The sequence below is a fragment of the Mastigoproctus giganteus genome, chromosome 10 (assembly GCF_048544385.1).
Source record: "Mastigoproctus giganteus isolate SK-2022 chromosome 10, ASM4854438v1, whole genome shotgun sequence".
Classification (NCBI taxonomy): domain Eukaryota; kingdom Metazoa; phylum Arthropoda; class Arachnida; order Uropygi; family Thelyphonidae; genus Mastigoproctus; species Mastigoproctus giganteus.
The window spans coordinates 113,553,755-113,579,366 of NC_143584.1; the positions used below are offsets into that span (position 1 = coordinate 113,553,755).

General features: G+C 38.0%; 1 protein-coding gene across 1 annotated transcript in view; it reads right to left on the reverse strand.

The window, feature by feature from the left end:
- LOC150079228 (transmembrane and coiled-coil domain-containing protein 4-like) overlaps positions 1-22,308 on the reverse strand; it is a 237,891-nt gene extending 215,583 nt beyond the window's left edge. The window contains exons 1-2 of the mRNA XM_090382998.1: positions 22,230-22,308; positions 21,485-21,605 (exon numbers count right to left, since the gene is read on the reverse strand). Coding sequence (XP_090239124.1) covers positions 21,485-21,605; positions 22,230-22,308 — 200 coding nt within the window. The remainder of the gene's footprint in view (positions 1-21,484; positions 21,606-22,229) is intronic.
- Positions 22,309-25,612: the final 3,304 nt, after the last annotated feature.

The window sequence follows — 25,612 nt, forward strand, 5'->3', positions numbered from 1 at the left end:
GACCACTGAACACTGTTGCCAACTAGATGCACTCCTCTTCATAATCACAGTTGAACCATCTGCAAACAGTTATTTCCATCAGGTTAATGTGCCATATCACAAAGTACAAATAATTGGTGAATGATTCCAGGAACATGAGGGTGCCTTTATCATACTTGACGGTCCTGCTCAGTCACTGGATCTCAATCTGTTTGTTTATTTGGGAAGCTACTGCAAACCAGGCCACATTGATAGACTACAGAAATGGGCCAGTCTCAATCACCTGAGAATTTCCTCAACCAAAACTTCCTCGATACTCCTGAAAGGTTCTCTCGACATACGCAGGCCACCGCAAATCAAGATACAGGATACCACAATAAAACTAGCTACAAAACTGAAGCATCTTGGATTTACCTCTGACAAGAACTTATCTTTCACCCCACATCTTGTACATCTACAGAAAAAAATTAAGAGGTACTCAGCATTTATTGCCAGAGTTATTCGGAAGAACTGAGGCCTAAAGAAGAGGCCATTCTCCCTCTTCTATAAAGCCATATTTATCCAGCTCTCTCTCATATGCTGCAGGTATCTAGTTTAAAAAAGCTACCACAGCAGTCAATAGGAAAAAATTAGAGACTATACAGTCCTACTTTCCATCCTACTAACCATCTCAAGGGTATGCTGTAGTGCGAGTTTGCAAGCACTCCTGGTTGTCTCCCTCTAGACCTGGAAATTATCCATTGTGGCCTACTCTACCATCTTTCAAAGGAAAGAACAGTGCCTGGTACTGGTTTCACCAAAACCTAATCAGTAACACTGTAAGAGAGAAGAAATGCCTTACAACCTTCCTTGGACAAATCTGGCAATCCAAATGGATGGACTCAACCAAGTGCACTGTGATTCAGAAATTTATCTTGGACATCCTGCAAGTCTAACCACAGCAACCACCCTAGTGGCTCTCACCTGGCCTCTACACCACTTTTCTGCTCACAGAGCACGGATCTTTCAATGCAAAATTGGCTGCCTTCGGTATTGTAGAATCACCACTATGCTGCTGCAGTGAGGAGCAAACCTGGAAGTATTTAATGCACGATTGGCCCCTCTGCGAAGACTTCTGTTGCCATCTCATCACGAATATCCATTTCAACTCAAAGGATGGAGAGCACCTTATACTGTTGGAGAGGATCATTACCGGGCTCTCTCACAATTTTCCCAAGAGATGTTTACCAGACTAAGGGCCCTACCATGACCACCCAAGAGCCTACTGTTTAACCCTGAAAAAAGCAGACACAAGACAAACCACTGGTTACCCACTAGTAAATTTCGAACACCACCAACTCGTAGGACTGAAAACATTGCACGTAACCACACTCACTAATGACTATAAAAGGAACTAAAAAAAGACACCAACATCAAGAACAAGAAGAACTGGACTAGAATACAACATCCCAAACTTAGACCTGCATCTCAAGCATGACAAAATACTGGACTGGATCATGAATGACAGTGCAGCTATGCTGCCCAATGCCACTATTGGCAATCCGAACCAGATTCTCTTGCCTGGTTCCTCTTTTCACTCCCCTTCCTCTGGCAGGTGGGAGGAGACAGGGGCTGTTCCGCTTCTCCTGCAGTCCCCTCTTTCGCCTGGTGAGGCATGGGCCTGCCTCACTGACTCTTTGGGGTTGCCTTCTCTGTCATCCCCATATTTCTACCTCTTCCCCCCAGCCTTCAGTCTCGTCCCCACTCTATCTGTATACCAGCGAATGCCCTACGCATCCAAATTTAACAACACCCAAATTGCTTTGCCCACAAAACTTTAGGCCCTTCAAATTCTAGTGCTATCCCTGCCATGATCACTCCACGTGTGTGTGTGTGTGTGTGTGTGTGTGTGTGTGTGTGTGTGTGTGTGTGTGTGTGTGTGTGTGTGTGTGTGTGTGCGCGCGCGTTTTTTTTTTTTTTTTTTTTTTTAGGTTCTAGCCACTGAAATCTCAGGAAATTAGGTGCCAGGTCCTGTCAGAATAATCTTAAACTGTGTGCCTGGTCTGCCTCCACAGATGTAAAGTGCAGGCAACGTAAGGCCTCAGCAGGGGTCTGGTGGCTAAATGGCCAGAGGAACAAAGGTACACAACACTACACAAACAATACCCATATACTTTTAAATCTCTGGCCTTTACAGTGTTCTGTATCACAAGACAATGTATACCATGCGGAGATGGGGGAAACCCTGGTGCTGTTTGACCCTAAACACACTTTACACTTCACCCAATCTGAGGGGAGTTACATAGTGCCATTAAATTGACCAGCCATGCTGTTTTGAGCTCCTCATTTATTCATTTTTATCAGTGTAAAGTTATTCATTGAAATTTGGTATCAAACAGATCTTCATGGAAAGTGCCTGTTGGTGAGATTGTTTTAAGTTTTAATTGGAGACAGCGAATTCTGAATCGCTATTGTTAATGGTTAGGTCACCACACTTCCATTGGCATAGCTTTGAAGATAGCAATACCTGAACACCTATCTGTTGTCATTACCATACCTCGCTACCTAGACTTGGGAGGGGAGTTCCCCCTAGTGTAACCTTGGCCACTCTAAACATTCCACCCGTCTATTTCCAACTGTGACTTTGGGTGCTGTAAATGCTCCAAATGTTGATTTCCTCCTTAGAGAAACACTATTTGGTTGCCCTATACTGCCTCTGGCAGTAGTTGCACACCCATGACCACCTGTTTTTACCCCAAACGTTATTATTCTCCCACAGATTCTACCAACATGTATCTAGACGACAGAATAGTAAACTGACTGCCCCTCCCCAATGAATGCTTAATTTGGCATCTGCTTCCATAGCTCTGCATAATGGCTGAAGAAGAAAATGCACACCGCAGAGTTTTGCTTCCCTCCTGCAGGCAATTACACCAGTCTTTGGGGGAAGAAAACTCATAGGGAGTTCCCTCCTCGATCCTGATGACTAGAAACAGAATTTGGACCACAAAATAACAGTCTTCTGCAACAAATGAACACGGCATACCTGCCACAGACAACTCACCTGGCTGCGATGATGCTGATTGCAACGGAGGGGCCAGCGAACATGCTCCCACTGGTAAGTTCATACAGGACCAAACCACAACAGAAATTGCTAAAGGGCCAAATGACAGACCCAGCCCAGAAATGAACAAAGCAAGCACCCTGAGACAATAGAGAAATGAGAATTAATAGTGAACCTAAGGATACCCAACTAGTGACAGCTACCCAACCGGATGTGACTGAAGAGACAGCTAAAGAGAAGAGTAAATAAACAAGTAAGAGTACCTGAACCAGCTTCAAACCTCGCACCCACTATGCCCCCACTAACAGGAAAAACCCTGTTGAGAAAATCATGGCTGTCAGAGGAACACCTGAAGAATATGTGGGAAAACAGTCAAACGGAGTCACTGCTGCCATTTGTACTCCACTTTTAACAAGATGGAGATGGTCATCCTTAATCTCTATATCGAGCATGAGAGACTACAAGCCAAGCTGGAGGTCTTAACCAGAGAAGGAGAAATTCAAATGCAACAACAACCCCCCTACCTTCACAGAGGTGTTGAGGGATGGCGCTAAAGCTGCCCCCCACAAATCTGATGAACCCCAAACTAAAAGAGTAACAAGAAAACTAGAGTTGCACGTCATCCTAATCAAACCCACAGAGGATGCATAGCTTGAAACAAGCAATGCAGTCAATGAGACCTTAACAAAAAATTTAAAAGAACAAATGAAAACAGTTAAGATCAAGAGTATCTAAAGAGCCAGGGATGTAGCTGTCCAATAAAAAGTTCAAATGGAGGAAAACCATATTGATGTGGTCCTGCTTCAGGAGCCCTACATCCACTCTGGTGTGGTTATGGGATCGCACATCATACAAACAGTTTACTGCACAACGAACAACCCATGGACTGCAATAATAGTCAGGAACCTGGACTTCACTACCACAAAGATTATGTCGCTGTATTCTGCTAACAGTACCTGCACACAGGTTATAACCCCTGGGCTCAGTATTTCTGATTTCCTTGTACACCCATCCCAGCAAAGACATGGCTGCAGCAATTACAACTATCCAGTCTGCTCTCCAACTTCTCCCGGTGGGGCAGCTGTTACTTGCCATGGATGCAAACTGCCACTCTATGCTCTAGCACAGCCATACACCCGACCAATCCGCTCTAAGGGATGCCACAAGACTAGAAGACTTCTTTCTAACATCAGGTCTCCAGGTTATAAACTCCACACCTACAGCAGCCCCCTCTGGCAGAGTACCATCGACATAACAGCAGCTACTCCTGATATCGCCAACCAACTTGCAAGATGGACCATGACGGATCACAAAGCAACATCATTCTCCGGGATGTGATTCACTACAACATGAAGAAGGCTGACTGGCTCCATTTTAGGACTGAGCTATCAAGAAGACTCCCTGAAGACATACCACTCCCTGATGTACTTACCCCAGATGACTGCATAAGGAGAATTACATCTACCATTAGGAGTGCCTACAACCTTGCCATCCCTCGCAGAAGGTCCTATAGCTACGCCATTCCCTGGTGGAACCACCAGCTACAAGACCTAAGAAGAAGAGTTCACCATGCTAGGAAGACAATCCAGCGGGCATGCAACTGCCCCCCCCCCCCAGACTTCCCCCCAAGAGATCACAGCAGCCAGGGAAACTTACCACACAGTCAGGAACGCATATACAAAAGCTCTGGTTCATACTATCATATACAAAAGAAATACGTAGAAAGAAAATACAAGTAAAAAGAAATCGTGGCAAACTCTGGTGGCCTCTATTGGAAACGGGGACCCCCGGGTTATAGAATTCAAGATTGCAACTAACACTCACCCATGGTGAGGTGCCTGACACGATGCTGAAGATGGACTGTACTTCCACCAATACTTGGGAAGACACCATTAAGAACATTCTTGATACCATCTACGCGGTTGTAGAGGCACCCTTGATGCATCAGCAACAAGAAATTATAAATCAATATCTACATTGAGTGGACAGTTTGTTTGTTTGTTATTTGGTTTTTAGGAGCATTAGCAACTAAGGCCATATTGCTCCGGGAATATGCGGTGGTCATTCCCTGACCTTTCCGTATCCTCCGTATTGGGTGGTGACGGGCTCGAACCCCGGTCTAAACAAGAAGCGTGTGCTACGCACTGCTGCTCCTTCCCACCTGGCTACGGAGGCGCCTTGAGTGGACAGAAATCATGGGATACCTACCTAGTAACGGTTAGGTCCACCTTTCGCCTGGATAAGGGTAGTCACACAGCAAGGCATTGAATACACTAGTTCATGAAAGTGTTCCACAGGTATTTCCATGGATGCTTGTTGCACCACTGTCCATTGTTCTGTCGCAATCCTGGGTGGAGGATCCAAAGCTCGATCAGACCTTTCCACAGCATCCCAAAGATGCTCCATGGGGTTCATGTCCAGTGAATGGGGAGGCCATTCCATTGTGGCAAAATCTGCGGAATGCTCTTCAAACCATGTTCTAGTCACCATGGCTCTCTGGGGAGGTGCACTGTCTTGCTGGAAGAGTCCATTGCCCTGTGAGTGCATGATGACTATTCAGGGATGCAGATAGTCTGCAAGGATGGACACGTAACCTGAACCATTCAGAGATGCGTCTAGACATATCAGAGGTGCCAACATGTGCCAGATGAACACACCCCAGACCATTACCGACTATCCACCTGCCCGAACAGTTCCCTGTTGACATGAGAGGGGGGTGGCATAGCTTTGTGCAGTTTCTACCAAATGTGCACTCTCCCATCTGCTCAAAATAATTGGAAATGGGACTCATCGGAACAGGAGATAAGTCTCCAATCATCCAGAGTCCAGTGCCGATGTTCTTTCACCAAGTTGAGGCATAGAGTCCTGTGTTGTGGTGTTAGGAATGGGACTCTGGTGGGTGGGGGGCTCAAATAACGTATTGCAGCTAATGATCACCTGATGGTCTTGGTGGAAATGTTTCTGTCCACAAAACTGACCATGATGAGATGTTATTCCGGAAATGCCGTATTCTCGATATACTCTTGATAATGTTGAATGGGGATAGTGCAATTTCTGTACCACCTCCGTGATAGTGACCCATGAGTCAGGGACCCACTATCATCCCTCTTTCAAAGTAAGTTAACTCATGAAGTTTATTTATAATGCCATCGAATTACCATCTACGTGAATGCAGTGTACCTATATACCAGCGAAGTGGTGGGTTTGTCCACAAGAGGAGTGACAGCATTGCATTACCCAGGAACCAGGTATTCCATGAATTCTGTCCTTTCAGTGTACAATATAATACCAATATTATCGAGCCCCCCCCCTTTCACTGCTCTTGAAATGGGCCTAGCACTACACAAAATGAAAGGAAAGACACCAGGTGCAGTCCTACTGGAAGTGGATGTGCTCAAAAAATTTGCTGAGGGGAGAGAAATTCTGGAGAGGCTCCAGAACTGGGAGGCCCTGCACAACCTCACCATCTCAGAGGATAAAACAAAATATATTCTTCCTAAAGGAAGATTGCAAATCAGAAGGCCACCCACAATAAAATTAAACTTCATTCCCATTCGATTGCAAATACCTGGATCTTTACATCAACTCAGGCTTAATGTTCCATTACCACCTCAAGTATCCAGCCACTAAAATCCAGAGATATGCCACTATGATCAGGAGGGTGAGCTGGGCTGACTGGAGTCTCAAACACAAGGCCTTCACCCTTAATTTACAGAACAGTTTATGTTCCCATAGTGTGCTATGTTGCTTCCATCTAGTTCAGACGAGAGCAACAGAGCAACTATTCGGAAACTGGACACTATCCAAATGCTTCTATCAATTAGTTGGGTGTACTGCACTGTTAGCATCCCTACCGCAGGTGTTAACAGGGTGTCAACCACTATATCTCAAAGTGATCAGATGGGGCTACTCTACAACCTCAGAAAAGGAAAACCAACTGAAATTTTAAACCTCCAGCTTGACCTTGCAATTAACCATACATTGAGAAGAAGCGAATCTCCAAAGAAACCACACAAAAAGAAGATATCACAAGGTGATTCCTACCAACCATCAGTGTAATCGCCCAAGACATCCTCCCTGGTTCTTGCCCGGGCTACATGTGACATTCATCATTACCGGACATGGCCCCTTCTGCCAAAAATTGACAGCCTTGGGGACTGAAAGAGATCCACAATGCCATTGTGGCAAAGAAGTGTTCTGGGAGCATCTCATGTATGAGTGCCCCACTTACGACACCAGTAGGCTCAAATTCCTTACATCAATCCAAAGAAACCCACGAAAGGCACTAACTATATACATGCAGGAGACCTTTGTGCTTAGATGAGTGAAGATTGCTGAACAGAGAACAGTGATGGATCAGGTGCCTCAAGTTCTGAACCGAACAGGAGTAGGATAGTCCTCCTGGCTGGATGACCATCTGAATGAACGGTCTAACTGAACAGGATTGAATACTACTGGTGCCACTAGGTGCAAGACTGCTGCCTCTCCTGGATTCCTCTTGGAGAGTGGGATTTAGCTGCTAACCCACAATGGGTAGAATACTGCTGGCACTGAAATAGTGAGGGATCGCTGGCTCTCCTGAACCCCTCCTTGGAGAGTAGAATTTGATGCTAACCCATAGTGGGTAGGATATTGCTGGTACTCGTCAGGGTGCAGGATACAGAGTTCTAGGTCAGATGGCAATCATACAGTAGCACCTTCCCCCTGTAACTTTAACTCTCCAACCCTACTTCACTTTACTCAAGGGGGACTACCTCCTTGAGTAAGGTGAAACCTATCATTCCGACCTCTCTTTCCTTCTTCAAAACCCAACTTGTCTATATCCTACAATTATATTTTCCTCTTTTTTTTTTTTATCCCCAATTTTTTTTTTTTTTTACTTGGTCTCCATCAGGAAGCTCAGGCGACCCTATCAGAGGCCATCCAGAGTACGATCGACAGCCTGGTTCACCTCCCAGTGGTGGTGGTGGCAGGCAATGCAGGGTCCCAATAGGGGCCCTGTGGCCAAGTAGCCAGAGACACAACAACAGAACATAACACTACATTACACTTTTCTGGCTTTTAGAGAGATTCTGTTCTTCTTCACAAAGTACCATGGCAGAGATGTGGTGAACCACCGATCGCACTTCCACAAAACACTATGCCACTACCTAATCTGAGGCAACTGTGAAATCAAATCTACATGGTAAAGCATCCCACAGAGTTCATGCCCCAATGACTTCAGGATGCTCTGAAGACTAAAGCAGCTGTTACTTTCACCTTTAATTAGGTTGGTGTATCTAAAAAACTCCTGCATATAGCACATAAATTCTGTTTACTTATACTTTCATAATATCTTTAAGACACTTGAGTTTTAGATTTGAGTAACCAGCATTATAATCTCTCTCTCTCTCTCTCTCTCTCTCACTAGTGATCAGCAAACTATTCAATTTTTTAATTACACTGACTCACTGAGGATTGTATAGAGTATAGACAAAGCAAGGCAGGCAACTAAATACAAACATTTTGGCCATACTGAACTTAAGACCTATCAAATGATGTTTGGAGATCCAAACAACTTAAAGTCAGTTTGTTATACCTAAATTAACTTCAAAGAAGATACTAAGTTTCTTATGAGCTCAAGCTTTCTTAAAATACTGATCATTTATCTTTGGAAAAATATTAATTTTAGTTCTGAAATATGCAAAGGTTGGAGATTCAAAGTTAGAACATGACCTGACCAATTAATAAAACAAAAGTATATATTACTAAGTAAACATTTCAACCTTTAACCCACTTATGTACTGTTTCAACCCCAGGGGCTCACATCTGGTGAGTATGGGCTTGGCAAACCCAGGGTCCTGAGCTGGATATCATCATTCTTCTTTTTCTTGGTGATTCCTTTCTACTTCTGACTCTCTCTCTCTCTCTCTCTCAGGGTAAATCGGGGAATTTTTTTTTTTTTTTTGGCTGGTGCAGCATAAGCCTCAGGCTTCCTTGCACCATATGGCTAATAATAATAATAATAATAAAAAATAATAAATATCAACTACCTGAAACAACACGTAAGTGAATAAAATAATCTAAGTGCTTTTACATAAATAACTAAATATTTGACAAATTAACTTGATGTCTGATTAATGTGGTTTGGAATGCCCTCCATGGAAGCTTAGTTGGCATGATCCAGAACTCTCCAAATGGGTGGCAGATGGAATTTCTGAAGTTCACTTCAATCAAGGCTGTAGTAATTGGTATCAGGGAATATAATTTTCCCTTATGAATTATTCTGAGTTTTTCAGTACACACACACTTCTACAGAGAAAATGCACATAAAAATATAAGCAACAAGTTCTGATGTCATTAAAATAGTAATTTGAATTTGTAAAGAATTTTATTATAAGTTCAGTGTGAACCATACCATGGTAACATCATCCACATAGAAGTTAGCATATCTGGATAAGCAAATATAATGGCTTATTAGTAATACAAATTAATTTTTAAATTAAATAATATTTATAAATATGACTGAACTTATCACTAAAAATGATATTTTATTTTAAATTGAATGTTTCCTGAGATAATGCTATATATTTGATGGCAGTGAAGCAGACCGTATCTGCCCAAATAATGCAGTGAAGCAGACTGTACCTGGCAAAAAAAAAAAATCCCCAATCACTATACTTTTTCCCATTGCCAAAGAAGTAACTATCCAATTCTCCTTTCAACTTTATCACACACTCTCAGCCTTGGTCATCTCAGCAGATAATTTAATCCAATTATCTATGATACACTGCCTGAAGGTAAACTCATAAGATCTAGCCTTCCATTACTCCCTAAAACTGTATACTTGTTTCCCCTGGTTCTTGTCTCTTCTACCAGTGAGAAGATTTTACTCACTTGCATTTTACTGATCTCTTTCAAGACTGACTTATACAACGAGTCAGCTGCCCTTCTCCGCAGATGACTAGTTGCCAAATTGTGCAATCCACACCTTCTGAGCTGTTCCTCACAGACAGAATGATTGCAGCTCCTCACAAACCTGGTCAGCCTTCTTTGGAAAACCTCCCTAGGAATTCAATGTTTTTTTTAGGTGTGCATCCTTCAGATTTGAATAAGTATTCTAAATACAGTTGCCATCATCTTAAATAATAAATAAATCATACTTATAAATAACAAATTTTCAAAAAGGTTCTATTTCATCTGTATTTCTTGGTGTTTCTCTATGAATTTGGGTATGCTGATTCAGAATATGACTATTTTTGCATTGCATCAATAGTTTTTCCGAAAATGAAAGAAAAGTAACATGCAATAATACTACACCAGATTTAATTTCTTGGGGAAGAGTCATACATGGGGAAAACTAATTGCTATAAGAAATTAAACAACACTGCACTCCACTTAAATTTGAAAGACAAAAAATTATCAAGATTTATTGAAACACACAGAAAAGAAAACTACAGAAAACATTCCAATAATTAAGCCATTTAGAGGCCAATTTTGACAGTTTCAAAATCCACAAATGACCAAGGATTTCCTTTAAAAATCCTTGATCCAAAAGGATTTTGAAAAATTATACATTTCAATATCTTCATCGTTTGTAGTCATTGCAATCATCCTAACTAAATATGAGATATACATGCCCATCCCACTTTCCATAGTATTTCTCCATTATGTTCTGGTGAAATCTCTACCCATGCTCTTTACTAACATCTCCAGATATGGTCTAAAAATTCCTGAAAAGGTGACATGTGAATAACAAAGCTTGAATAACATTCAGAATCTCATTTTTCTTTAATTTTCAATGAAATTACCAACTAGTTCTTTATAAGTACTTCAAGAATTAAATGTTACTGTTACCAAGAAAGATATTCACTACTAGGTGAAACAACTTCCAGGAATTTCATTCAATATCAGTAATTTAATCTCCCAGTAAAAATGCCATCTTTCACTTTTACAACAGACAGTATAAGCTTGAAAGTGTTGAGCATACAACACCTTTGAGGATCCAATGCTTCAACAACAAATTGTTTGACCAGTCCCAGCTTGATATAATGATGCAAGCAACACATTTTTAAGAACCAAGAGACTGTCCACTATACTGTGTGCCAAACTGAAACTCAATTCTAGCAGACCATTCTCTTCTCCTGCAGTGCTGATCTACTGCACTGCTGTATCAGAAGAAGAGAAAGCAAGGAATGTAGTAAAATCACCTTGTAAACAAAAGGAACTCCCATTACCTTGAAGTCGTCACAGACATCCCATTTATACTGCTCACATCTGATCTTCTCTAACACATGATATACATTTCCATAGTCTTCTTTAACACATTTGCTACTGTAATGCAAATTTGCATCAAAACAAACCATAATTTTTGTGTTTTGATGCAAATTTGTGTCTATTCAATCTGTCAATAAATGAAGAACACTGTAAAAGGAAAGGTGCAAGAAATGAACAACCGTTCGATAGAAGCTCACTGATCAGACCATGGGCCATTTGCATTATGACTGGGATTTTGCTTAGCATCAATCACACTGTCGAGAGGGTGCTATAAAAGCTGTATACATGGTTCACAGTTTCGTATGTTCTTTGCTTGTGTTCAATTTATTTTATCTAGTTTAGTATTTTTGTATTTATTTATGTCAAAGTTATTTTATCTAGTTTAGTATTTTACAAAAGAAGAAAATGCAACAATTTTTAAGATTATGCTTGCTGAATTTTTATTTTTTTGTTTGTGAAAAACAAAACATCATCCTTAGTGTATGTCCACTGATAAAATTTTGTGTAAAAATAGTTTTTCTATAAAATTTTACCCTAAAGGGTTGTTATAATGGATCCACAGCCTGGGACATCAAGACCGAAAGGGAATGGAGATGGACAGTATGTTGAAGCTGATTAAATTGAATCAGCTCTTTATAATATGCTATCTGGTACTGAAACAGAATTTGGGATAGGTGAGGCAGATTCTGAAATCTCATTCAAATGCATCTGTTAATATTAGAACACTACAAATAACAGATGGCAACATTGCTTGGGGTGATGATACTTCACAGGTGAAATCCATTTAATAAAAACCACTGCCTACTTCTTCCAGCACCCCCCCCCCCCCCCGCCGATAGGTGCCCAGAAGAAGTGTCCATGACACAGGGAAAGGACTCTTGCATTGCTTCTATTGGAATAGGCATCGATCTGGAAAGCAAGGTGTCGAGGATTTCAAGACCTGCTAGGAGCCATCATCGAGCAAGAAAATACATGAGCTGTGTTACAGTAACTAAGATAAGAAAAGGTGCATGTATACATGCATGTACACAAATATTAGAAGCAAAGTCAATAAATCTGATGAATTGAAGCACTGATCAAATCTTCAAATGCAAACATTGTGGAGAACCAATTGGTGGCAGTAATCACAGTGTACTGATGTAACTACCATTAGGGGTAAAGGGAAAAGTTTTTGCTTTTGTAAAGGTGACAACAGTGATCTCAGACAATTTTTAAATTCTATACAATGGGACCAACTGATGATGTTACCAACAGAAGCAATGCAAAAGCCCTTTCCCAGTGCCATGGACACAGGGAAAGGTGACAAGATTATATACTGCTGCCTTCACACCCGCCGCTCAAAAAAAAAAAAAAAAAAAGAGAACAAATGTATAGTTTGTTTTAGGGCATCACATTGATTGTTGTATTCTGTCACACAGCAAAAAAACAAATTTTGTTTTGTTATTTATGTCAGGGATATCGAAATTTTTTTTTATAGTAAATATATATATATATATATTTTTTTTTTAAAGAAAATCACGAAGATGAGTAAACGCAAGAGTTGTGCTTTCAATTAAACAAAAACTTGAAATTATTCAAAAGTTTGAAAATGGTGCATCCGTTAAATCTTTAATGAATCATTATAATGATGGTGACCAAACCATACACAATATCATAAAAAATACAGGGAAGCTATTAGATTTAAAATCGACATCGTAAAAAATAAAGGGAAGCATCGTATTGGACACGCGAGTAGTGTGTGGTAAGTTTTTTTGTTTTTTATCTATCGCCATATTTTTTATGTAGGTTGCTGAACATTTTTGATACGGTAAGTCTCCAACTTATGTAAATTTTTTTCACTCAATTTTTTTTTTTTCGAGGATCGTAAAATTTAAAACAGTAAAAAAAATAAATAAATAAATAAAAATAAGCAATCAATAACGACGATCATGGCACGCACAAATTGCACAGGTGAGATACGGAGTAACAAGCTTAAAAATTGGAATGAAGAGAAGATTCATAAAATTTATTTATGTTTTTTATATTACTGAAGATTTCAGTGAATGGGAAAAAAACATTTCACCATAATAACGCAAAAACCCACAGAATTGCAGTAATCGGTATTATTGCAAATGCAATAAGATCAAGTTTACTACCATTTATAATGAATTGCACTAACAGAAAAGCCCAATTAAACTAGAAACTGCAAATTGTCTTTATTGTATTATAGTACTGACCTCCAGAAATGTGCTTTAGTAAAATGTGAACTTGCATGGAGTGATAATAGTGAGTTTTTGCCTTAAGCTTGTGAAGTTCTTTACAGAAAATTTCATTTTGACCATTATCGTGGTGCCGACTAAGAGAATAAGTGACAGCGGTACTAGTGAATCTACCAAGAAAAGGAAAGCGATCGAGTTGGATTAGAAAATTAAAATAATGAGAATGTATGAAACATTAACAAGTATCGCACGGAATTCTAATTTGTCAGTGTGAACAGTGAACACAATAGTAAAGGAGAAAGACAGAATATGAGAAGCGGTGAAGGAATTGGCACCAATAAAGTCAACTGTAATAACCAAGGCTAAGAAATACATATCAGTTTTTACAATAAAATAACATGCATTCTTTCTTCCTATTATGTTTTCTTTTCTTATGTGCCACTCTGGCTACTTCACCACTGTCCCCAGATAAAGTTTTTAATTGAACTAATTAAAAATATATAACTATTTTTCTTCATTCTTCTGAAGATATTATGTGGTTTTTGTAATTTTGGCATATTAGGGATATAGTGACAATATTTTATTAGTCATTCCTAAGTTACATAAAACTCGACCTACGCAAGAAGTCCCGGAACATATCTCTTATATATGTCGGGGATTTACTGTATTTTTGGATTAACCAGGAAATCGATTATCTGGGTTTTTTTTTTTTTTTTTACCATCTATCCCAGAAAATCGTGAGTCTACTGTAAAGGGAATGTGAAAACCATAAAGCAAAACTGCCGACAATTGAAATAGTGGCTGCAGTACACTCCTCCCTCTGCCTAAACATCATTTAGCCCTGTCTCTGAAAGCCGGAGGACACACTCTAATTACCATATTCTGAGGAACCAATGAGGAATGTCACTGAGGAATCAATTCAGGTGAACCTATTCATGGCCTGTCATCCAGTCATCTTGTTTATGACACAGGGTAGTGTGTGGTTTACAATATACAATCAAAGAATTAGTTGTTTGTTTAGTTTTTAGGAGCATTAGCAACTAAGGCCATATTGCTCCGGGATATGCAGTGGTCATTCCCTGTGGACCTTTCCGCATCCTCCATATTTGGTGGCGACGGGCTCGAACCCCAGTCTAATCAAGAAGCGTGTGCTATGCACTGCTGCTCCTTCCCACCTAGCTATGGAGGTGCCGAGAATTAGTTGCAAGTAGACCATTAAGAGATGGTTTATGTGAAAATACTGTAAAGGGAACCTGAAAACCATAAAACGAAAAGGCCGAAGCTTCAAATAGTGGTTTTGTTACAATTTGTGCAGGTAGAAATATTGCCCCTTTAATTATTTTGAAAATTTCATGTCTTTTGAATTTTAGTGATTCATTTTTGCTGTGTGCCACCTAACAAATACCACACTTAGTTGATGTGAATTTTTGTGTTGTGTTTATTGGACACAAATTAATTGAATTCGTGTTTTCTAATTACAACATTGTGTAAACTGATAATACAGCCCCTAAAGAGTGCAGTAAGAAGAAAATTTCAATTAAAATTAAACAAAAAATGTGGGGAAAATTTCAATGTCCGAGGTCTTTGAACAAATATTAAAATAAAAATTATAGTAACCCCTGGATTTAACACTGGCAGAGGGAAACAGACATTGCCTAACATACTGCATCATTTTTTATGTCTGTTTAATTAATTCAGAAAACATTTTAATTTAGCTTAAGTAGTTTACAGATATAAAACACAATGGAAGTATCCAATCAGATTGGTCAGACAGGATTGCCCCTTAATAAATCCATGCTGTGACTGCCACAAAACTGCATTCCTATCTAGATTGTCCTGCAACATTTCTTTAACCAGTGACTCCATTATCATTATTTTCTCTGAATATAAATTAAGCTTACAGGTCTGTAATTACTCACTTCACCCTTTTTATCTCCTTTGTGGATATATTCAGAGGCCTCCAGTCCTCAGGGACTTCTCCCAAATCCAAAATGCTCCCATAATTATGGCTTAAAGTTTTCTTTCTTGGTTTGTTGCCTCTGATGGAATCATATAAATGGATACATCCCATCCACTCTCAGCAACCTCTCTTCTCAGTTATCACAAAATCATTTAGTCCACTGTTATAATTTGATATACGTCTGGCATTCCCATTCCTATAAAATTACCCATGGTGAATGTAGATGAAAAATATCTTTCAGTCTATCAGCAACCTGAGTAGGATCACCAACAGTTATATCTAGCAGATGACTATGATTCATCCTTTTCCTACCAGTGTTTATATAACCAAAGAGGTCTTTGCTACATTTCTTTGCATTCTTTGCCAGAGACTTCTCCTAATCTGCCTTAGCTAGCCTAACCCAGTTTGTGATCATAGACTAGTTTATACCTACTGTAGTGTTCTGTATCCTCTGATAATTTACATGCATCCTTTTTAGGGTCATGATGGTCAATAGGTTAAATAAATAGCAACACTTTTCCACTGCAGCAGTGCTTTTTATTTAAATGTGTACAGCAATACCAAGGAAACTTGTGGGAAGTTCCTCTCTACAATATGAAATCAATGCACTTAAGTTACAAACTTAGTTTGCTCAATGCTATCCACAAACAGTCTATGCCCTGTTTGCTCAACTATGTTCTACAGCTCTCTCATAGCCTTTGCCTTAAATTCATTAGACTATCCCAGAAATTAAAATGATATTTGAGTTAAACCAGATATATATATATATATATATATATATATATATATATATATATACACTAATAAAGAACAATAGTGGATTGACAGATTGACTACAATTTTTATATTTACTGAATACATGTTGCTGCTTATTCAGTATTTCAAAGGGGATCAACATTTTTAATGAAATAACTAGACACATTTCATTTCTGTCAACAGTCATAAGCATGATTCCGGACCAATTTACTTCTAATTCAACATGAAAAATGAAGTGTGGCATATACACAAAGTTTCACACAAACACCAAGTCCTTAAAAATATAAATAAAATGTATAATCAATGGGATGACAGATCAGGAATAAGGGAAGTTGTTCAGCACTACATACACTGCAAGTATACAGTGGTAACAATGACAGTCCAAACTGGTGGAATCATAATTACTATACAGTATACCTTTTAACAGTAATGTCTGACGACATTACTGTTAAAATGGTATTGTCAGTAAAAGAGTACAGTACAATTTTAACCATAAGCAAGCCATGTTAAGAGAATAACATGGTAGAACTTAACATAGTAAGATGAAATAATTTATGAATTCAATTGATTATTACCAAACTCAGACATGAATTTCTTGTCATAATCTATTAAACATTTAAATTTATAATTTTAATAACACGTTGTTTGTGTGAAACTCTAATTATACATAAATTCTGACACACTGACCTGCCAAGTACATAAAATGTTGTCTTGTAATGAAGTGAAATATTGACATTTTATAATAATGATGAATAAAAATGTCTTTTACTGCACAAAACAGGAGTGATTAACAATCTAAAAATGATGGCCATCATGGTGCATTAAAAAATTATAGTTTCTCTATTTTGAGATCCCTATAGCAGACTGGACAAAATCAATCCAAAATCAGCCACCCCACACTGGATCAGTGTGAAAAATTATGGTTCATTCCCTCAATATGGCTTCACAACAAAATAAATGGCCCTCATTCCCTAGCAGCCTGCGAGCTACTATCTATGGCAGCAGGAGATCAGCTAAATGGGAGAGGGTGTTAAGAATCACCTAGCTCAATCATGCTGCCTTCGGACTTCAGACATTGGGATGTTTAACATTTGGTCTACAAGTACGGGCAGCCTAGAAGAACTATTACAAAAGCTGAAAAACATTAAATTTGGGACATCATCGATTTATGTGAGATTTGAAGAAAAGGCGAAGATTTGGTCAAACTAAAGATGAACGTTGGCTGAACTACAAAGGAACAAATAATGGATGGCGTGATGGAACTGGATTCCTGATTAACAAAAGACAAACAGATTCAACCATAAAAGTAGAAAGTATTACAGAAAGAATTGCTTGCTGTGCTATTAAGCTATATATAGTTGCTATTCTCCTCAAATTATTCATGCTTATGCTCCTATAAGTAGCCATAATGATGATAAAGTAGAAGAATTTTATAAACTGTATTGCACTTTTACAAGCAAAACGACTATCACTTATAAAATTGTAATGGGAGATTTCAATGAGAGAATTGGTAAGATCCAAAAATGGGAAAAGATCTGTAGGCACATATGGAACTAGAAAAAGAGATGATACAGGCAGTATACTAATTGAAATTGTGGAGAACCAAGAATTGTTCATCACGAACTCATTATTCAATAAAAAAAGCCCAACAAAAAAAGGGACACGGAAGAGCCCACCTGGAAATACTAGTGAAACTGGCTTCATACTGACAAACAATAAAACAATATTCATTGACTGCTCAAGTCTTGAACCATTTTAATGTTGGAAGCAACCATTGATTACTGAGAGCGAAATTCAAAATTGATTGCAAGAAAGAACGAAAAAAATTGTTCAGGTCAACATCCTGATCTTCTTCACTTTAAGTGAAGAAGATCGACATTAACCAACTATTGAAAAATTGTCAAGACTTTAAACTAGAACTGTCCAATTGTTTTCATGTGCTGCAAGGCCTTCCTGACAATATTTCAACCAATAATAACAAAGTCATTGGGACTATTGTAGACACTGCCTATGCCCTAGCATCTACTCTAAAACAAGAAAAACCAACCAGAATATCAAAGGAAACAATTGCCATGAGGAAAAAAAGACGAGAAATGAAGCAAAGTGGTAACATAAAAAACAAGATAGAATGTGTAGAGATGTGCAAGGCCATAACAAAGCACATAAAAGAAGAAATACACAAGTTCAATGTTGATCTCATCAGAAGAACACTAGAAGAAAATCAAGGGCTAAAGAAAGCAAAATGAAATATGGTTACACACAAGAGACAAATGTTTGTTTGAAGATGGCGCAACAAATACTAAAACAAGTGGATTTAGTATTTGTGGATTTAGAATTTTATTCAAATCTTTATAAAGATAAAGGACAACAATTGGATCCAACACCAAATGCAGAAGATGTAGCAGAAAATTTGGTAGGAAAAGTAGAAAATTATATAAAATCAATGAAAAATGGCAAAGCAGCAGGACCCGATGAAGTCACTGTTGAAATGTTGAGAGCTGGAGGCCAGCTAGTATGTAAAGCTCTAGCCAAACTATTTTCAAAATGCCTTCTGCCTAACAAAGTAATCATAGGATGAAAAAATGCAAAGCCATCCTACTGCACAAAAAAAGGTGACAAAGCAGATTTAAAAAACTACAGACCAATAAGCTTATTACCAGTTGTCTACAAATCTTCAAAAAAGATACTTTCAAGAACAGGAATAACACTTGATGCAGCACCACCCAAAGAACAGGCAAGTTTCAGAAGTAGCTTCAGTACAATGGATTACATCTAAACAATGCAGCAAGTTATAGAGTAGCACAATGAATGCAATCTTCCATTACGTATAATCATCAACTATAAGAATATCAGTGATATATCACCATATTTTTCCATAGTAGTAAAAACTACAGAAGTAGTGTAAATGGCATCAATTTAATTGTATCTCATATTGTGACTACCTTCACGAGTTACCATGTATTGCACTACCTCGAATAAGTAAAGCTTCACCAATGGAGAAGACTATTGTTACTTATTCTTGGGGGGATACCATCACCTAGACAGCACCGTTTCAAGACTTGTTGGCCTACTGTTGATGGGAGGGTAGGTACTCTGGTGTTGCAATCATGCAAACCCAGTTGCAAAGTATATAACTCCACAATATGACAGAAGCCAGTCGGCGTGTTCTTTTTAATTTATTAAAAAGAACACACCAACTGGTGTGTTCTTTTTAATCAACGCCATAATCAACCAAGGTGTAGAGAGAGCTTACATCAATATTCTCCAATCAATATATGAAAAGATGACTGCATCAATATGGGTCAACAATGATAAAGTTCAGATAAACATAGAAAAAGGTGTCCAACAAGAAGACACAAGCTCTCAAAAAATATTATTTTCTGCCTGTTTAGAAGAAAATTTTTGCAAGCTAAATCGGGATAATAAAGGACTCAAGATACATGGGGATTACCTGAATCACTTACAATTTTCAGCATATATTTTCTTTGCCAATGATCTGGAATAATTGCAGCAAAACATTGAACTGCAGCATGAAAGCAAGAAGTTCAGTTTGAAGATGAATATCAAGAAAATACATCTTTATTTTCAACAAATTTACCAGACCAAAGGAAATCGTAGCCAATGGATAAGAACTAGAAAAAGTGGAAAGGTATGTTTACCTTGGACAAGAAATATCAATAGACAGCAACTGAATAGGCATAAAATTGCGATGGCAAGTATTTGGAAAGTTTAATATAGTCTACAAGACAAACTTGCCATTCCGTCTCAAATGAAAAATTTTTGATCAATGTATCCTCTCTGTCCTAACATATAGTTTTGAAACATGGACATTGAATGCCAAAGCTTCACAAACTGAGTATCACACAAAGAAATATGGAGCACTGAATTTTGAACATATTCAAAAGAAACTGAAAAACATATGCATGGATTCGCCAACAAATCTATGTCTATGACATCACTAAAAGAACAAAGTGCTTAAAATGGAAATGGGCAAGTCATATATTATTATTATTAGCCATATTGTGCAAGGAAGCCTGAGGCTTTTGCTGCACTAACCAAAAAAAATTTCTGAATTACCCTAAAAGGGAAACACAGAGAGAGAGAGAGAGAGAGAGAGAGAGAGAGAGAGAGAGAGAGAGAGAGTTTTGCCAACTTGTCAAAAATTATAAATATGTATTTTGTAAAAAAAACCCTAAGATTGGTTTGCCTGGCAAATTCTAAAGTGAACTGTTACTTTATAAATAATAACTAAGAACTATAAATAAGAAATGTTACTTCATAATTCATAAATGATAAAGAATTCTGTATAGAGGTCTAAAGAAGATGATTGTACTTGTCAAGTATTAATTGCTGCAGGTTAGAAACTGGGACAATGGTTACTCTCAGTGGCAAATAGAAATTAAACTGGTCAATGTAAAGTACACATTTCAAGGTTTATCAAAGTGGTAAGCAGTAAAATATACTTCATGACAACTTCACTTTCAAGAAACACACTACTGTAAAACTACTTGCAGAATTCAAGCATTTGGTGTCTCTAGCAGCAACAGAAGTTTAGTTCAACGAAAGCACACATGAAACCTATCCTTTACCATGTGGAGGTTGGCCATTTGTCATCTGTAACCTTGGATGGAGCAGTACTCTGCTTACCGGGCAGAATAGAGGGAAGCCCATGAGAGAAGGGGGGAAGCATTATTATTATCATTAGCCATATGGTGCAAGGAAGCCTGAGGCTTTTGCTGCACCAGCCAAAAAAAAAAAAAAAAAAAAATTTGCTGAGAGAGAGAGAGAGAACAAACAAAAGTAAGAAACAGCAGGGGATCACCAAGTAAAGAGAAGAATGATGATATCCAGCTCAGGACACTGGATGTGCCAAGCCCATACTCACCAGATGTGAACCCCTGGGCTTATCAAGAAGAACTGACGATAGATAGATAAAAACAAATTTTGGAATGGAATACAGCTTGACTCTAAATGTCAAAGAAAAAGACCAAAGATGAAGTATAACTCCACAATGAAATTGTGAAATTGCTGGGATACAATGGAAACAGAAAGAATAAGACTGCAGTTGATGGAAACTTGTTGAGGAGGCCTTCGCTGTCGATCCTGCAGTGGATTGACAGTGGCTGAAGATGATGATGATACCAGATTAACATATCTATTTGGCTCCAAATTTTTTTATGATCTTACTTTCTACACAAAATACCTTTTGAATAGTATAGTTGTTGTAATGAAATCTCACAATCATAATTTTACTCAATAAATAACTAAAATCATCATCTGAAATACACATACCTGTCCCATTCATCTGGAAAGAGATCATGAAGAGAAACTGCACAGATAGCACAATAAGCATAAACACCTGCATCACTAATAACAGTCTTCAATGGTTTATATAAAGGATGATTTGGATTTTCTGTTAAGAAAATTTATATTTAAGTTGAAGTATATATAACATTACTTAATGTTATATGAAATTTATATTACTTAAGTTGCTTATTTAATGGCTAAAATATAACACTATATAATTCTTTGTTTTTAAAAATAATGATAGAGAAAAAATACTTCTAATCAAAAGTAAATCATAAAACATATATCCAAGTGATTGGCACACAGGTGTAGAGAAATGTATAACACAGGCCAAAACCTGCACTTGCCATAAAATATACTGTTAACAGCAATTGCAATGTCTGGCTGCTGTTAAATCCTCACCATTGTAGATTCCTCTTACCCTACATGATTACCCTCAGAGTATAAACAGACAATTTATTCATTTAGAAGAAAAATAAAATAATAAAACACATTCAGAAATTAGTAATTACTGATTTCTATTATTTCACAAAACTGCACAACAAGCTAGAAGATATTCTAAGTAATTTATGAATGCTGCAGTAATATAATTCTATATAATGTATTATGCTATCTTCTCATTGTGTTTTAACCAATGTACAAGCAGACTGCAGAAATCATGGAAAACAGCAAAAGTGCAAGAGGACTGACTTTATATCTTCATGATAACTGCTCATTGCAGCCAATAAACCAGTATCACAGCTAATACAAGACCACATCCTATTACAGTCCAGGGAGTGCTGCAAAGACAGCGCCACAGCTTCTGACATCATTGCAAGAATCTAAGATAGCTGGTGTAGACGTTTGAATAGTGCTTCTTGATTAGATTTAAACTTTCAGTTAGTTTTAGCAGTAATCCATTTTAATTCAAAAGTATTCCAACATCACATTGTAGTTTAATATTAGTGAAGTGTGAATTGATTTTATTTAATTAGAATGTGAAACTTGGAAGCATCATTATGCCTAGTTCACATGTTTTGTGTAAGTAGTACAGGCAACCCCCATATAACATTGTACTTCTACAACATGGTCTCGCTCTAACACAATTGATAAATTGCGGCAATCCTTGCACAACACAGTACTTATATAACACAGTTTCGTTCTAACATGGTTAGAGAATTGCGAAAACCTTGCATAACACGGTATTTTTGAGCTTTTGTGCAGAGAAAACCCTGCAATTATTAGATGTAATTTTTCAAGATTTCCATTCTTTTTTGTGAATCTCCGCTGTTAACTCGCTAGTCATTATGCAAAAAAAAATTATTGGGAAATCCCTGTATTTTATTTTGTTGAGAAATCCCCGTGTTAGGTTCTGTGCTATTGAACTTGTGCTTGTTTGAGACCATAAAAAATTGTAACTTCGAAATGCAGTTCATGACTTTTAAGGTTTTTGTAAGGTTATATTGGTTTTTACTTGATTGTTTATAAATTTTGCTGGGTATGTATTACTAAACTTTGTCCTTAAGAACCGTACTGGAATAATTTCTTTGTTGTGAATTAAATTCCAGCCCTAAATGCCTAATTTGGGTAACTGCCGATTTATTTAATGGATGATTTCTGAATTGTCCTGCGCCAATGCTACGGAAAACTATTTAAAGAGGAAAAATCTAGATTTCAAAGTTTTATTTCTATTGGATAAAGTGCCAGGCCATCCAAAATGTTGAAGTAATGTTCATACACCACAGTTGTATTAACTTCTTTAATTCAGCCCTTAGATTAAGGCATTATATCTACCTTTAAAACTCGTTACATCAGAAAATTGTTACAATGGATTTTGGAAAAAATTTATTCCAAATCTACTGAAGTGATGGTGGCGTGGAGACATTTTTCAATTGGGGACTGTATCGGAATCATATCTTTATCGCTCAAAGAAGTAAAACCATCAACATTAAATGCGTATTGGAAATATGTATGGCCAGAGTCAGTTCATTCAGGAATTATGGTCTAACCAGCATAAAACGAAATCGGTGAGATAGGAGAACTTGTTAAGTCAGTAAGAGGGGAACGTTTTGATGATATGACTACTGAAGACATTCAAGAATTACTGGTAGAAAAAGAGGCTGGTGAAGCGGATTTGGTAGAAATGGCATCAGAGGTAAACCAAATCGATTCAGAGGTTGATAGGGCAGATGAAAATTCTGAAGTTCCAAATTTTACATATGGGAAGACATAAACTTAGCCGAGCAATTAGAATCTTATTTTTTTAATGCAGATCGTTCGACTCAAAGGAGCACAAAGTTCAAAAGGAAGCTTCAAAAATGCTTAGCTCCATACCAAGAAATTTACAAAGATCTATCAAGCAAAAGCAAACAAACCCAGATTACTGATATTTTAAAGAGAGCAAAAAATACACAAAATCTAGATACTGCAGAAGAACGTTCAGATATTCTGCAGTAGAGAAAATGTTCTAGTTTAATGCGCATAGCAGAAGAAGAAAAAGAAAATTAAGAAAATTAAAAAGAAAAAGAAGAAAATCAAATGAACATCCATTATCTGACAAATACGTATCAGTTTGTATGATGTTTGTTCAGTTACTACAATTTTTAATAAAATTAAGTTTCCAATAGTTATAAAAAAATTATATATTTTTGTTAGCTTTTGGAGAGTAACCCCCTTTTTGTGGTTGGTTGGTTGATATGTTGTTTAGTGTCACAATCAGATGGGGTAATGTCAAAGGTTCTTGCAGATGTGAAAGCGATTCGAAAATTGTGTTTCCATAATTATTATAATGATTGCAATTTATTAGAATGTGCCTCACCGTAAGTGTAGTCTGACAAAATGGTTAAATAGGCGGATCTTCCCCATTGAAAAGATAAATATTGATCATACACATATGCCCAATATGGATCCTAGCCAGGATCACCTCCTCTTGCCTATTTGATCACATGCTTGATGGCCACAACTTAGGTTCCTGTTTAAATTGAAGCAGTTTATTGCTGCACTGAATCTGCCAGATTTGCAACCATTGCTCTTCACACATGTTTTTTATGACTGATTTGTAGTCTGTATATGGCACTTGGTTAGGAGATCTTGAAGTGATTGGATGTTTAGTGGCTTGATCTGCATATTCATTTCCTTTGATGCCTACATGACCTGGTATCCAACAGAAAGTGACTGACTGGTTTACAGCTTGTAACGCAATAATCTGTGATCTGATTTGCTTCAAGACGGGGGGGGGGGTGGATTGGCTTGGATGGATTGGATGGATTTTTCAATGATGTTATTGCACTCAGAGAATCAGAGTAGATCATAATTTGCTTTATGGACCAATTAATCATGTGATCCAGAGCTATTTTAATCGACCACAGTTCAGCAGAATAGAAGCTGCATTCCTTTGGTAGGGACACAGAAGTAGAAAAGATAGAAGAAACTGCTACTGCGCCCACAGTCATACTTATTTTTGAGCCATCGGTATATATTTGAAAATATTGAGAATTTTCTGCTACATGTGCAGCATGGAGTTTCCTGATGGTAAGGTCTCCTGCTTGCTTTTTCCACCACCAAATACGGAGGATGCGGAAAGGTCAGGGAATGACCACCACATATCCCGGAGCAATAGGGCCTTAGTTGCTAATGCTCCTAAAAACCAAATAACTAACAAACAAACAAGCTTGCTTTTTCCTCCAGTGTTGGAATGAGAAATCACAGACCGGTGTATAACCAGACCACGGAGGGTCGTGTGTGTGCTCATTTCCTGAAAGACATTACCCATGTCTAGATTCCAACATTGTGTTAACTGTAGCAACCTTATCCCAATAGGCTTGTTTTCGTTAGATTTGTTTTGAAAACATGTGGTCCACTGGGGCTCAAATAAGTATGGCAAGATAGGATGAAAGGGAAAACTGTATTTTTGCTGCATAGTTGAGCAACATTTTCCTCCAAAAATGTAGTGGAGGTTTGTGTGCATCTATATATAGACTGTACAGGGGATGTTCTGAATGCTCCTAAAGCAGTTCTTAGGGCACTGTGATGGATAGTGTCTAGCCAAGTTAGTGCACTTTTCCTGGCAGAGTCATAGATTGGAGCTCCATAATCCAAGCGAGATCAGGTTAATACCCGATATAGCTGAAGCAG